Raw genomic sequence first — 15,794 nt, 5'->3', positions numbered from 1 at the left:
TGTGACTAACAGCTACCATACTGATGGTACAGAACACTCTTTTGATCACCAAAAGTTCTATTAGACGGCACTGTTCTAGACTTTTACCCATTGGTTTTTGTTAATAACACTTGTAATTATATTACATGTGTAATATTTATCTCGTTTTTAAATTTATTATAAAAATATTTCTATGAAATCTGAATAAAGTAAGGACTTTAGTTAATAATATTGTACCAATATTGTTTCCTTCACTATAACAAAGGTACCATACTCATGTAAGATGTGAATAATAGGATACACTACTGGGTTTGAGATATATTTTGTACTATTTCACAATTTTTTTTGTAAATCTAAAACTGTTCTAAAATTAAGAGTTTATTTAAAATTTTTCATTAAAAAATATTTCCATGATCTTATATAGCTTACATTAACAGCATTTCAATATCTGTGTGGTTTTTTTAATGTAGTTTGTCTAACCATTCCCCTATTATTAGACATGCAGGTTAACAATTTTTTTGCTATATTAAGTAATACTGCTTTGAATATCTTTGTGTATAAGTGGATTTTTATATAAGTATATTTTTCAGAATAGATCTCTAGAAACTAACTTATGGAGACCATATTTGTTTCTCTTGGGTATAAAGAATTTAAGCCATGGCAGTGAACCGAGGTGACTGACAGAAGCAAACCCAAATCCTGTTGGGAGGAGAGTCACCTGCCTGGCCCTCCAATTTCTCCTGCAAATTATCCTTCAGGTTCAGTTACTAGCACAAAGTGACAAAGAATCAAGAACACAAGAAAACTCAACACCACAATTGAAAACTGGAAGAATAATATCTAATTTAAAAAAGACCTGCAAAGACTTTGGAAATTAAATTATGCTCATGAAAATAAAATATCAGCTTTAAGATATATGGAGGGAACAGAAAACTATCGTGACATAATCAGTTTGTAAAGAAAAAAAAATGGAACTTATAGAAATGAAAAATAAAAACTGAAGTTAAAAACTTGAAAGATGACAGTTAAACACAGGTTAGGCCCAACTAAGAAGAGAACTAATGACCTGGAAAAAAGATTTTTAAAAAAATTATAAAATTCTCTATGGGAATAAAAATAGGTAAAGAATACAGAATAAAATTTATGATATGATATGAAAATGAGGTGTCTAAAACATATCTATTCAAAATTCCAAAAGGAGAGGAGAAAGATAATCAGGAAGAGGCAGTATCTGAAGAGATAATGGATAATTTTCTGAACTGATCAATGAGAATAACCCACAGGCTTAAGAAGCCCAACGAATCCCAATCAAGATGAAATAAAGAAAAAAAAAATCTTAGACATGTGAGAGCAAAACTGGGGAACACAGAAGGAAAAAAAAATCTTAAAAGCAGCAGAGAACAAGAAGTTCTGTTTATATTCAAAGAAGAATTACACTCTCAGATAACCTCCCGATAGCAGGAATGGAAGCCAGAAGGCAGTGGAATGTCTTTAGCATGCTGAAAGAAAAAAGCAGTCAGTCTAGAAGTCTATAACCGGTTAAGTATTTTTCAAGAAAATGTGTCCAAAAAAGATATTGTCTAGTAAAGTCAAAGAAAATTTGTCACTAGTAGCCCCACATTAAAGGAAATTCAAAAGAATGTGCTTTGTGTAATTGGATGGTCTGATATTCAAGAAAAATGAAGAGAAAAAGTGGTACATTAGACTTTTTCTTTCATGTTGATTTATAAAAATACTTCATACATTTAGGATATGAGTCCTTTGTATGTCATATTGCTGCAACTACTTTTCCCTTCTTGGCTTATCCTTCACCATTTTAACTGTAATTTATCAAATCCTTCATGGATACTGCCTTTTTTCATTGTTTGGTAAATCTTTCCCTGACCTGAGATAATAAAGTTATTCTCCTATGTTAAAGAAATCTCTGTAGTTCTGCATTTCACATTTAAGTCTTTAATCCACTTGGAATTGGGTTTTACATATAATGTGAGGTAGTGGTTCTAATTTCATTTTAAAAATATAGAGAGGCACCTGGGTGACTCAGTTGGTTAAGCGTCTGCCTTTGCCTCATGTCATGATCCCAGGGTCCTGGGATGGAGTCCTGAATCAGCCTCCCTGCTCAGTGGGGAGTCTGCTTCTCCATCTCCCTCTACCCCTCCCCTCATGCTCACTGTCTCTCTCTCTCAAATAAGTAAATAAAATCTTGAAATATATGTGCCTGTGTGTGTGTGTAAATATATATATACATATATATATATATATATATATATATATATATACCTCGTTGTATCTAGCACCATGTATGGAAAAGATTTTCCTTTCTCCATTACCATGCACTAGCACAGCTGTCCCACATCAGATGTATATGACTGCATGATCTTGATTCTGGACTCTATTTTTTTTAGATTTTATTTATTTATTTGACAGAGAGAGAGAGATCACAAGTAGGCAGAGCAGCAGGCAGAGAGAGAGAGGGGAAAGCAGGCTCCCTGCTGAGAAGAGAGCCTGATGTGGGTCTCAATCCCAGGACCCTGAGATCATGACCTGAGCCGAAGGCAGAGGCTCAACCCACCTGCCACCCAGGCACCCCTGGACTCTTTATCCTGTATCACAGATTTCTTTATTGTGCCCCAACATTACACTGTCTTACTCTAATTTGTGATACATCTTAATATCTGGTAGATCACATTCCTCTTTCTCAGTCTTCTTCTTTAAGAATATCTTGGCTCTTCTAAATTCTTGGTATATAAATTTTAGAATCAGCTTGTGAGGACCTCCCTTACCTCAACACACAAATACTACAATCTTGTTAAAATGTGAATTGTAGTTACATTGGATCTATAAATCAATTTGGGAAGAAAGTCATCATTAAAATACTTAATCTTCCAATCCATGAACATTAGGTCAAATTTATGAAAGGCGTTATTCAAATATTTTATTTTTTTATTACCTTTCTGGTCTAAAAATCCTTGCAATTTTTGAGAGAGGTAGGCTAAAATATCCCATTATGATTATGGAATTTTTAATTTTTCCTTTTCCTTTTGTGAAATTTTGCTTTATATACGTTGAAATTATCTAAGTATGGGGAAAATATTTTGTAATGTTATATCTTCCCAGTGGATTTAAACTTTTATCATTATGAAGTAATCTTCTTTATCTCTAGTAATACTATTCAGTATTTTCATATATCATTTTTTATTTATAATCTTTTTATATACTTAGATTTTAGATTTGTCTCTTGTAAAAAATATATGGTTGGAATTTTTCCTTAAAAAGAGAACTAAAGGGGCGCCTGGGTGGCTCAGTGGGTTAAAGCCTCTGCCTTCAGCTCAGGTCATGATCCCAGAGTCCTGGGATCGAACCCCACATTGGGCTCTCTGCTCAGCAGGGAGCCTGCTTCCTCCTCTCTCTCTGTGCCTGCCTCTCTGCCTACTTGTGATCTCTGTCTGTCAAATAAATAAATAAAATCTTAAAAAAAAAGAGAGAGAACTAAAACTAATCTGACATTCTTTTTTTTTATTAACTGAAGTACTTAGTCTATTTACACATAATTACTGACATTCTTTGATATTTTCTATTTGTTCCCTGTTATGTGTTTTTCTTTTCCTTTATCCTTTCTTGTCTTTTGGGGAGGGGTATTTAAAATATATCATTCTGTTTTTTGTTCTACCTCTACAAGCTTGGGAGTTATACTCTCTGCCTCTGTTATTTTTCTGGCTACCCTAGAAATTTTCAGCAAGTAAACTTAATTTATCCAAGTCTGAAGTTAACGCTATAATATTTACCCTTCTCTCAGATACTATACCCAGAAATGGAATTGTTGAATCCCAGGCTCTGCCTGTCTTTCACTTTACTAGATGAAGCCAAAATGATTTCCAAGTTGTTGGACTGTATTACATTGATTCACTAGAGGCAAACAATAGTGACTCTTGTTCTTCATCCTTTCCAATAGTCAGTACTATCAGAATTTACATTTTCTTTGCTAGTACGATAGATATATACTGATCTCTAATTGTGGTTTTAATTTTCCAGGTTACTAATGATGTTGAGTACCTTTTCATTTATTGACCATTTGAGATTTCTCCTTTCAGAAGTGTTCAAGAGTTTTTTTGGCCCATTTTTCTCAAATGGTCATAATATCCAAGGGGAACTGAGTACCTGCATACATGCATAAGAATGTTCTCAGTTTAGATTATGCTGAGTGAAATAAGTCAAGCAGAGAGAGTCAATTATCATATGGTTTCACTTATTGTGGAGCATAACAAATAGCATGGAGGACAAGGGGAGATGGAGAGGAGAAGGGAGTTGAGGGAAATTGGAAGGGGAGGTGAACCATGAGAGACTATGGACTCTGAAAAACGATCTGAGAATTTTGAAGGGGTGGGGGGTGGGAGGTTGGGGGCACCAGGTGGTGGGTATTGTAGAGGGCACGGATTGCATGGAGCACTGGGTGTGGTGCAAAAATAATGAATATTGTTATGCTGAAAAAATAAAAAAATTAAAAAAAAAAAGAATGTTCTCAGTTTACAATAGTCAAAAACTGGGAATGACTCAGGCAACCATTAAATAAATAGGGATAAATTCATACCCTGAAATACTATACACAAACGAAAGTTAGTGGACCACAGCTACACACTGGAACATGCATGAAACTCACACATGATATTAAGAGAAAGGAACAAAATATTAAAGACACATGATGTATGTTTTTACCTATGTAAAATTCAAAATGAGAAAAATTAAAGCTATATTGTTTAGAAATTGTAAAAGTGCAAGGAAATGACTATGAAGTCAGAGTAGCGGTTATGTCTAGGAAAGAAAGACTTTGAGATAGACACACAGAGGGGCTCCTAGAGTACTGGTTTTATTCTATTTCTTGACCTGGTTGGTGATAACGATGGGTGTTCACTTTATAATTACTCACTAACAAAACAGCATGTTTTATCACTGTTCTTAATGTATTTCATATTCATAACTTTAAAAATTAATAAAAATGTGTTATCTTCCAAAATAAATGGCAACACTTACATATTTCGGTGGTTTCATTGTTTAGCCCTAGAAATCCTTGAATCGATTACATTGTTGTAATTCAATACAACAATTGTAATTCAATATAATCAATTGTATTGAATCAATACAAGATTAGGATTAAAAAGAATCTTTCATTATAAAATGTTACTGGGCACAAATTCATTTCCCTATTAAGTACTACATATAAAATAGTTAAAATTGGAGATATAATAAGGATTATCTCCCTGTATTTTTTTCTTCTTCTCATATGCCATCAGTGTTTTACTCAAATAAATTTAAGGGCAATCCTGAAGAGAGACCAGATGCTACAGATTGTACTTGAGTTCAAAGTCACTCTGTCAAAGTATAATTTATATACAGTTGAATTCACCTTTTTTAGATGTGCAGCGCTCTGAATTTTGGCAGTTATGTAACCACTATTACAATCAGCACATAGAATATTTCCATTGTGCTAGGGCTGCTCTTTAATTTTCTGTTTCTAGAGTAATATGTGAATAAGGTTAAAAAAAATTTTTTTTAAAGCCTTTCAAACAGATATGTAATGTCAGATGCCTGCCTGAAAGCTTTTATCAAGTTATCTGCAGGGGCTAGGAATAATCTTTAATGATTCTTAAGATTGTTCTTTGTCACTCTTGCAGGGCCGAAAATTTAAATTAAGAAATGGTTTGTATCACTGCCTAGCAAGCAACCAATGCCTGTTATTATCATAATTAATACACTGTATCTGGAACAATTAACATTAAGGGACCTTTCATTTTCTGTTGTACATACATAGATCATGAGGAAAGAGCTCTTGGAGAAGCACTACAAACATGGGAGCAAGTTTTTGACTTCATTTCCTGATGGAACAACACAAATATTGTATCCTTTCAATGAGTTATTTTTATTAGCTTTATTATATATAAGATATATACAAAACTATAAAGAAAGAATATTACCCCAAACCCTGTCATCTAGAGAAAAGCTGTTAACATCTTTTTTATACACCTTTCCTTTTTTCTATGAGCGCATATATATATATATAATTCTTTAAAAGTCAATTCTTCAACTCATTATTCATATTGTTCAACTTGCCCTCTTTATATAATATTAAATAACAATGTTATGAGCATATAATATGTAATAAAGATAGAAATACACCACTGGTTTTATAACCACAAGGTATTTCATTACAGAGATGTACTATAATTCATTTAACCTAACCTCAAAGGCAGTATCACAATTTTTTGCTATTATATGCAACAGCTAAATGAACAACTCTGTGCAGACTTCATTGTATACTTTTCACTTATTTCCTTGAATTGAATGTCTAGGGGTAGAAACTCTGACTGAGAAATTGGGCATTTTAAAGCTTTGATAGATTTTGTCCCCCCAAAAATGTGTACCAATTTATACATCTCTGAGCAGCACATTACTTTTTAATACAAAAATTCGACATCCATTTTATGGAACACTAAGTTATTCATCACTTGAACCTCCACCTCATGGCCAAGCCATTGACTATTTTGACATAAAGGCCATTTAATACATCAAGGAAAGTAAAAAACAGAGCTATGAAATGAGATATTTTTGGTGGCTGAAGGCCCCACTTTTATAGGAAAAAGGCATGTTTGGTTATAGTTTCCTAAAAGTTTAATCAAACCCCAATAATCAAGCAGAAAAATGACTTTCATGGCATAGGAAGTATAATGAAGTTTTAGGTAAGGCCCCATGAGAAAAAGTGTAGGTCTTGTTTTAATTACATCAATAAATTTTACATAACACCCTCCAGCTTTTATCATTAGTTATCATTTCAGGCCCTGTCTTTAATTCTTAATTCTCTTGAAGGCCCTGGCTGCTTTTCAAAATGACTCAGAGTCAATCTTGTGTTTACCTTTCCTCTAATCTTCTCTGATTAGCTTAGATAGGACCGAGTATTAACAGTAAATTATCCTCAGTAGACTCTATTCGTTTTGATGCTATTGTAAATGGGGCTATTTTCTTAATTACATTTTCAGAATGTCCCCTGCTAGTATACAGAAGTACAATTTAATTTTTGTACATTGGTCTTGTAGCCTATAACCCTGCTGAACTCGTTTATTAGTCTAATATATTGTTCCATGGATTCCTTAGGAATTTCTATATATAAGAGCAGGATAGTTTCACATCGTTCCTTTCCAATCTGGATGCCTTTCGTTTCTTCTTTCATAAAATATCTCTAGTTAGACCCTTCAGTGTAATGCTGAATAGAAGTGGGAAGAATAGACATTTTCATTTGTTTCCTAATCTTAGGGGGAAATCACTCAGCCTCTTGCCATTAAGTATGATGTCAGCTGTGGGTTTTTGTTAGACATTATCAGGTTGAGAAGTTTTGTTCCTACTTCATTGAGTTATTTTTCATGAAAAGGTATTGGATTTTGTCAAATATTTTTTCTGTGTATATTGAGATTATCACTTTTTTTTTTTTTTGGCTTTTTATTCTATCAATACATTTCATTGATTGATTTTTAGATGTCAAGCCAACCTTGCATTCCTGGGATAAACTCCACTTTGGCATAGTATATAATTCTTTTTATACGTTGCTAGATTCCATTTGCTGGTATTTTGTTGAGACTTTTTGCATCTTGTAAATGTATTTTGATCCCATAAAAAGCATAAAATGCTTTTTGTAGCTCCTATTCTAGAATGGTTTCAAAGCCTCTCTCATAAATTGAATTTATTCTCGGAATAGTCAAGGGCCATTAGAACAACTCAAAGGACCTTATCTGATCTCAGTTACCCATCTGGAAACCTAGCCATCATCCGAGTGCCCAATAAAATAAGTGGTTTTACTTGTATAGTCCAAGAAGATATGCCAACTGACCCTGCGATCCTGGCATTGTTAGATTCTTCTGGGAGAAGTTCATGCTATCATCCCAATGGAAATGTCTGGTAGGCTTCTAGGTTTCTCCTGCTGCCATTTTGTGGGGGTTGGGAGGGGGGACTGGTTTTGAAAATTTATTTTTCTTTCATTTTTTCCAACTTTATTGAGATATAATTGACATAACACCGTAGAAGTTAAAAACATAAAATGTGTTGATTTGATACACTTACATATTGCAAAATGATTATCACATTGCATTAGCTAACACCTCCATCATGTCACATAATTACCACTTCTTTTTTGTGTTGAGAACATTGAAGATATACTCTCTCAGCAATGTTCAAATATATATACAGTATTAACTATAATCTCTATGCAGTACATTAAATCCCTAGAATTTATTCATCTTATAGCTGGAGGTTTTCTTTTTTTCTTTCAAATGATAAAAGTAAACAGAATGTAAGAATTTTTTAAGTTAGTGGTCTTTAGATAGTAATGTTCAACTCAGAGAAGTTTTTTTTTTAATGTCGTCCCATATCTTCTCAGTGGAAAAATCCCAGACAGCTACGTAACACAAAGCTCATCATATTCTTTCTATAAACAGTAAGAATATATGAACTTTGTGATTTCAGTATTTCAGTATTAGAAAAAAAAAATCTCCAAACAAATTATATGGTCACATGAGGGATTTGGGATATGAACCCAGGTGGTTTCTCTAGAAACCTGATAATGTTATACAAGATGCCTGATAATGTTATACTACATCATCTATGGAAATAATTTATAATGGAAGCTGCCATACTGTGTTGTTATAGTTTTTCTGTGTGTGTTATGTTTTGAGATATATCTATAACTATTCCAATATTCCTATAGCTATAACTTACAATAACATACCTACAAAATGTCTACAGATCCTGATCCCATTTTGATCTATGAACTTATCTACTCTGTGACTTTGCCTCATATTATTTAGCCTGAGAAAGTGAAATTTGGGTTCTAACTTCAAATGCAGTTCCAACTTCCTGAACTTTTCAGAAAGACATACACTCTCCCTTTAAATTATGTACAGGAATAACTATCTCATCTTGAGAAACTCTGTTCATAATTGACAAAGTCTGGACATTCTACCAGTACTTGAGAAAGTTAAGACACTTGTGTTTTTTAGGTCTAAAGCAGCAGTCCATTATCCCTATGTGTACTGGAGAATTTCTATTTATCCTTCAGGGTTCAATAGCAATTCTATATTACATGTGGTGGGGCACTGTCTTAATTGTCACCAGATTTTCATTGGTTTCTAGGACTGTTCTCCTCTCTGTGAAGTCCCCTGACCCACTAATTGAATTCCCGACCCTCTAATGTGACTTCTGCATACTCTCATAGCCCCTTCTACCTGCCTCTGCCTTTCGTGTAGCGAGTCCATCTCCCCTCTTGGACAGATGGTCTTTGAAGTCACACTCTGAATCATTGTCCCTACAAGCATGTACATGATACAGACTCAAAGAATGTTATTAAGTGAACAATTTGTCTACATAATTTTACCCAAGTTTTATTTTCATCCACATTTCAAGGTGAAAGGAAACTTCTTCCTCCCACATACAATAAGATCATCACCTCAATTTCTCATTTACACTTCTGTTATTAGATTACTGTCACTAATCAGCAGTGGGGAAATAAGATATTATCTTACTCTAGGACCCCTCACGGCCAATTCATCTAGTTTAAAAAAAATAATTTATTATCAAATTCAGCAAACTTTCTAAATACCCAGAGCTGTACGTATTCCCTCTCAAGAAAGGGATGGAGATCCAAGTTGGAAGACAGTGAGAGAGCACGAGGAGATAACTAAGTAGAATGGCAGTCCCTAGTGCCACTGAGGCTCAGGCTGTGCCGGGCCTGATATGTATATAATGTAGTAAATGTGGCATCAGCTATGCCAAGAGACTACAGAGGCCCCATTAGTCCAAGCTCTAATTTGTGCTCCATCACAAGGCTCTTCACTGGCATCCTGAGCCATTTCAGAGATGTTCCCAGAGTCTCTCCTGCCCACAACCAGCCCTGACGAGAACCCTCCTAGGAGGACTCCTGGCTCCTAGTCACTGGGTACTGTTAGAACACAGCTGTCCCGTACTGAGGCCAATGGGGTCTTCCCGAGGACTTAACAGCCACTGGTCTTCATTGTGTCCTGGGGAAAATTTAAGCACTGGTCTTCTCCCCTCTTCAGATACAGCCTGCTTGCCTCACCTCCATGTCTTCTTGTCCAAAGTAAACCTTTCCTGCTCCCCCTTCATTCTTCCTAGCACACCGTTTCCCAGATCCCTTTACCATCGTGGTTCCATCTTTGGGACCCAGTTTGGTTTATCAGTAGGTCTTGGATTGGATCCACCACTCTAAATTAGTATAAAATTCAGGCACAGTATCACCACTCACAAGATTACCTGAGGTTCTGCACTATTTGTATGCCGCTGGCTAGCGTAAACTTCTGCTCCCCTTGGCTAGCAAGCAACAGGGCTAATTTCAAGGTTAAAGTAAAATATGATGGTTTATAATTTTCAATTTCCTTTCTGCCCAGGGTATACATCAATATCTTGGGAGGTCAATACTCAGATCAAGCTGGCAACAGAATAAGGGCTTGGAATTGGTCCAGTTCTGTTGCTTCCTCACCCTTTGTTTCATTTAAACCTATCTTTCTGGCTTTGAACCATTACATTGGAATTCGCATCTTAGAACAAGACAAGATTACAGTCACTTTTCTAGCAATGGGCCAACAGGCAAGAATCAGTGTTGGGACCAAAGTGAAGGTAGGTACATTTTTTGAAAATAGTTCAAAGCATTTAGAATAATGAGAGTAAATGACTCTTGTTAGTATTATGACTGAGAGATTATACTTGTGTGTAATCTGCTATCCACTAAGAGTTTTGGAATTCAATGAAAAAAAAACACATAGTGAAAAACCTTATTGTTTGTTCTTCATAAATTCCTTGTAGTACAGAGTAGATAAAACTAACATTTACTGTGTTTACTCTGTGACCAAGTAGTACTACTTTGGGGGTTTGGGTTTAGAATTTTGTACTGTGCTTGTTTTTCCTTTGTGCTCTGGCAGAAAGCCCTGGGCTGAGTCAGGAGACCCTGGGTTCCAACCATGTTAAAGACCAAGTATAAGTTCCGTCTCCTTGGAGACACTTCCCAGACCACCTAGACCTTTGCCCAATCAGGATCCATCATGGCTTTCCCTGGGGGTGTTCATGTACTCACCTCTCTCCCTGCATTTGATGGACCATGCTGCCTTACTTGCCCTTGTGGCTGCCTTGCCTACCAGATGGTGAGCTCCAGGACAAAATCTCTGCCTTATGGATTGCTCTACCCTACCCAGGGCATGGCCTAGAATACACTGTCAGTGAGTGGCAGTGGTTAAGAACATGGCCTTCAGGTTACAGGGACATAGTTTCATACTTCAACTCTGCCACTTAGCTAAGTAGGTGATAGAACTTCAGTTCCCTCATCTGTAAGATGGGGATAATGATTCCCACCAAATAGATTGCCAAATATTCAACAAGAATACAAAGTATAGATCATGTAGCATGGTGCTTGGTACCAACTAAGTATTCAATAAATGATAGCTCCACACAGAGTTTGTCAGTTATAACTCAATAATATTGAAATATATATATGGAGAGAGAGAGAGAGGTCTATGTAGCATATCTAGGGTGTGGCTCTGAACAAATCCCTTAAACTCAAAGCCCTTTGTTTCACCAATTATTAAAAGGAAGAGATTGCTCCAGACTTCAAAGGTGTTGTCAACCTCGAAAACTTTTGCATTTTTAAATAAGTGGAAATATGGCCTCCATATTCAGCACAGGCAGTAATATCTCATAGAGACCAATCAAAAGGGACACTTCTGAGTCTGCCAACTCCAAACCCTCAAGAGGGTCTACCATGCACTCAGCACTATTCCAGCCACTTTCCATCTCTCTGGCTATTGGGGTCCTCTGTTTATGCTCCAGACAAGCTTCTTTATTTGTTAGAAATTGATGAGATAGGCTTCTTTCTGGTTACATTCATGGTAAATGCCTTCTTACCAAAAATGTAAAAAATGTTCTCTCCCCCTTTGTTCCTTAGAAATGAATTTTAATCAGAAGAGTCGTTTTGATGCCAAAAAAAAAATTGATGTTCCATTTCTCATTATCCTCATGATCAGCCTTTCTTTAGGTTTTTAAGAATTACAAAAGTGATATGTTAAATATTCTCATATTCGAAGATTCAGATAATATAGAAATAGAGTGAAAAGTCAAGATTCTACTTTCATCCTTTCATCATCTATTCTAACCCCTTTCTTAAAGGTCATTACTACCCCAAATTTAGTATTTCTCTGTTCAATGTATTTATAAATTATTCATACACATCTTTGTTACAATAAAAATTGGATCATATTGCTTGTATTGTTGGGGGGGGATTGTTTTTGGTTTCCACTTAAGGAGTATTAGAGGTTTTTCCATGTCTACATTACAAATAACAAGCGTTATTTGTCTATTTTATTCTTAAAGGCTCCATAACATTTTATATGCAGTATAATTTTTGCCACATGGAGTGGCCTCCCAGTGGTACCAGCCAGTTATTCACTTCCTCTTTTTGGAAGCATTTCTTGCCTTGCTTCCCTTGATTTTCCTTCCACCTCGGGAACTGTTCCTTCTCCTTTTTCTTTGCTCTCTTCACCTCTGCATTTTCTACATATTGAGGGGCTCCAGGCCTCCCCCTGGGGGCTCTTCTTCATATTCCTAGGTGAATCCCTCCTTAGGTGGTCTCATGGAGTCTCCTACCCTTCAATACCACCTCCATCTTGATACTCATTTTCTCTCTCCTGAACTTTTAGCTTTCACATCCTGGATTCCAACCCTGTATCTCCATTTGCATGTGTAAGAGGGCATTAAAAACTTGGCGAAATTAGATCCTAGAGAATGCCCACCCCCTCCACCCAGTCTTCTCCACCTCAGACAGTGACACCTGCACTCCTTCCCTGCTGAGGCCACTTTGGAGCAGTATTCCTTCTCCCCACGTCAGAGCCTCACATCTATTCCCTGCAGGTCCTATAAACCCCATGTCCCCTACCCCTCCGGTCTCAAAGCCTTGGTCTCAAAACTTCTCATTTGCTCTAACATCAACCCGCTTGTCTGCCTCTTGTGCCAAGTTCATCTCTTGTTTAAATCATAAGAGCTTCCTAATGAGTCTCCCTGCTTCTGGTCTTCCCCAGTTGACTCTTAAGGCTGTGGTTAGGAAATTCAAGATGTTTACTATCTCCTTGGTGCGTTGTGCCTTCTGCCTTGGGCCAGCCCAATCTTCCACACCTATTAGTTCTTCAGCTCCGCCCATTATGAGATTCAGTGTTATCAGTGAAGTTGTCTTTATTTTGACAAAAATATTATATTTTCAACATGTATTATTCCCAATGTCCCTACAAGTGACTTTTGCCTTAAATACTATTCTGTATGATGTTAAATTGCTATACCGGCTCTCTTTTTAGTTAGCATTTGCTTGGTGTGGTTTGTTTTTTTTTTTTGCATTATTTGATTTTCAATGTTTTTATACAATTTTAAGTTAGATGTGTCTCTTGCAAACAATATATAACTGGATTTTGTTGCTTTCCTCAACCTAACAGACTCAACCTTTTAATACATTTTAATGATCACTCTAAAATTGTTAACACATCAGGCACCTGGGGGGCTCAGAGGGTTAAAGCCTCTGCCTTCAGCTCAGGTCATGATCCCAGGGTCCTGGGATGGAACCCTGCATCAGGCTCTCTGCTCAGCAGGGAGCCTTCTTCCTCCTCTCTCTCTGCCTGCTTCTCTGCCTACTTGTGATCTCCGTCTGTCAATTAAATAAATAAATCTTTTCTAAAAAAAAAAAAAAATTAACACATCTTTTTTCCTATGTGCATAGAATTTCCAAGTCCTCTAGTTATTGCTTCTCTTTGACAAGAATTCTCTCCCTCAGAAAATATTAACCATCCATATTCAATAATAAAATAATATTAACTATCCATATTCAAGAGCCTTCCTCTGGCTACTGTCTCTTTGAATATTGGTATCTCTGATAGTTTTATCTGGCCTTTCTCTCACAGCCTCAAATTTCCTCATATATTTGGTGATTCCAGGTTGTGTGTTCATTTTGTATTTGAGAATCCCTACTTTCCTGCATATTTTACTTACTGAAGTTTGTTTGTGGGGCCTTTGGGAAAGTGGTATATGTTGAGGGGGAGAAGGCTAGCCCCAGGGCCAGACTTCCAGCTCCAGCCTGTGCAGCCCTGGGGGCACGATGATTGAAAACAGGTACAGCCCCACCCACGTAAGGGCTGCGGACTGATCAACTGATTGTTCTAGTATTTACCTCAGGGTCCCTCCTCCTCCTCATTTCTGGATGTGTTCTGGGTTAGCGGTTTTATTTGATCATATTACCTCTCTATGGATATGGTCCCATCTGTTTTTTGATATTCAGGAATTCTGTAAGATTATTCCTGCTGATCAGAATCTTTTCTATTTCCTAGAACCATCATTGATTTACTCTCTTAAAAAGTTTTCTGTGATTCTATGGAATCGGGATTGAAGGGAACTTATAAATGCTGGCCCATTCCTTGTTATTCTTGTCTCATACTCCCTGTTCCTCCCTCCCTCCCTTCTTACCTTCCGATGCAGAAGGGAATGCTGTGCGTTCTTGAGTCTCTTGTAGGTAGGTGGTAACACTGATGGCGGCAGGTTGCATTTACCCCACCCCAACTAAGGCTAAACGCCCCTCCTAAGCTGGTCCTGAATCCACATGTGAGCACACACAGGCAAAACCGTCCTGACAGATCATTCCCCTTCCTGCAGCTGCAGGAATTCAGACATCAGCCTGAATCACCAAAGGCTGTGAGGAAGTGGAAGCGCAGAGGCCAAGGGAGGGTCAAGGAAAGGTTAACGTGGAATGGCTTCCTCGGGGCAGGGGCACATTTTAGAAGGAAAGGAGTTTCAGCGGTCCGGGTCCTACCTGAAAACTCAGCTGAGGCGCTCCCTTCTCTGAGGAAGGCCGCCTGCTCAGCGCCTTCCTAGCCTCCAGTCCAGCACTGACCATGCTCTCCCCACTGGGCATCTCTCCAGGAAGGGGCTGTGCTCGAGGCATCTTGGTGCTCCCCTCAGCATATGCTGATACATTCTATGCTGATACATTACTTGAATAAAATGTGAGCGTTTGAAAGTATTCAAATTCTATGTGGTCAGTCCTGCTTTGGTCTCTCAAATCTCCACAGCATTTTAGCTCACTCCTCCTTCAGATTAGATTAACACCGCAGCCCAACTTTATCCCCCCTCCCACCCGGCTTTGTAGATAAGGAATCAAGGGAATCCTACCGCAAATTGGTGCTGCCTCCTCACAAACTCCCCGCTGCCACAGGCGGGCCCTGAGCTTCCCTTCTCTTTCTCTTTGCTGCAAAGTTCCCTAACCCCGAGGAGATTCCAGTTCTCCGGTACCTGAATGGGGATGATCTGCTGCTGCTGGCCAACTTAATAAAGATTCGGCGCCTGTTTCATAAACTTGAAGGATGTGCGAATTTTCCCTCCAGCCAGGTTTGGGAAAAATTAAAGCAACCTTCCTATCTTTCTTCACTTTCTGTAAAACTAATTGCCCTTTGTCACAATTCTGGTATAAAAAAAGATACAATGAACACAATATCAGCTATAATAAATGAAAATACTTAAATGATGATACCTTCATTTTTTGTTATTTTGGGAGGAGGTGCGAGAGATTTCAAGAAAAGTGTAATGACCAGGAAATACCAAGAAATATGGTTTATTATAAATTTAGAACACATCCTGAGTCATCAGTAGCTTACATTCATAGTTGGAAAACTACTCACTTTCAGGACACCAGAAAATGAGCATAATCATTCCTAAGTGTCCATTATCAGAGTTCTATCAGA

The 15,794-nt window shown here is 37.1% G+C and overlaps 1 protein-coding gene across 2 annotated transcripts in view; it reads left to right on the top strand.

Annotated features, from left to right (window-relative positions):
* Window positions 1-15,582, top strand: part of ERICH6 (glutamate rich 6) — a 31,415-nt gene extending 15,833 nt beyond the window's left edge. For both annotated transcript variants that reach the window (XM_047727899.1, XM_047727891.1), the window contains exons 11-14: window positions 5,786-5,871; window positions 7,765-7,920; window positions 10,422-10,650; window positions 15,310-15,582. In XM_047727899.1, the coding sequence (XP_047583855.1) occupies window positions 5,786-5,871; window positions 7,765-7,920; window positions 10,422-10,650; window positions 15,310-15,573 (735 nt within the window). In that variant the 3' untranslated portion in view covers window positions 15,574-15,582. The remainder of the gene's footprint in view (window positions 1-5,785; window positions 5,872-7,764; window positions 7,921-10,421; window positions 10,651-15,309) is intronic.
* Window positions 15,583-15,794: the final 212 nt, after the last annotated feature.

The sequence above is a fragment of the Lutra lutra genome, chromosome 1, assembly GCF_902655055.1.
Source record: "Lutra lutra chromosome 1, mLutLut1.2, whole genome shotgun sequence".
NCBI classification, from domain to species: domain Eukaryota; kingdom Metazoa; phylum Chordata; class Mammalia; order Carnivora; family Mustelidae; genus Lutra; species Lutra lutra.
This window is presented reverse-complemented; position numbering and strand designations above follow the sequence as displayed.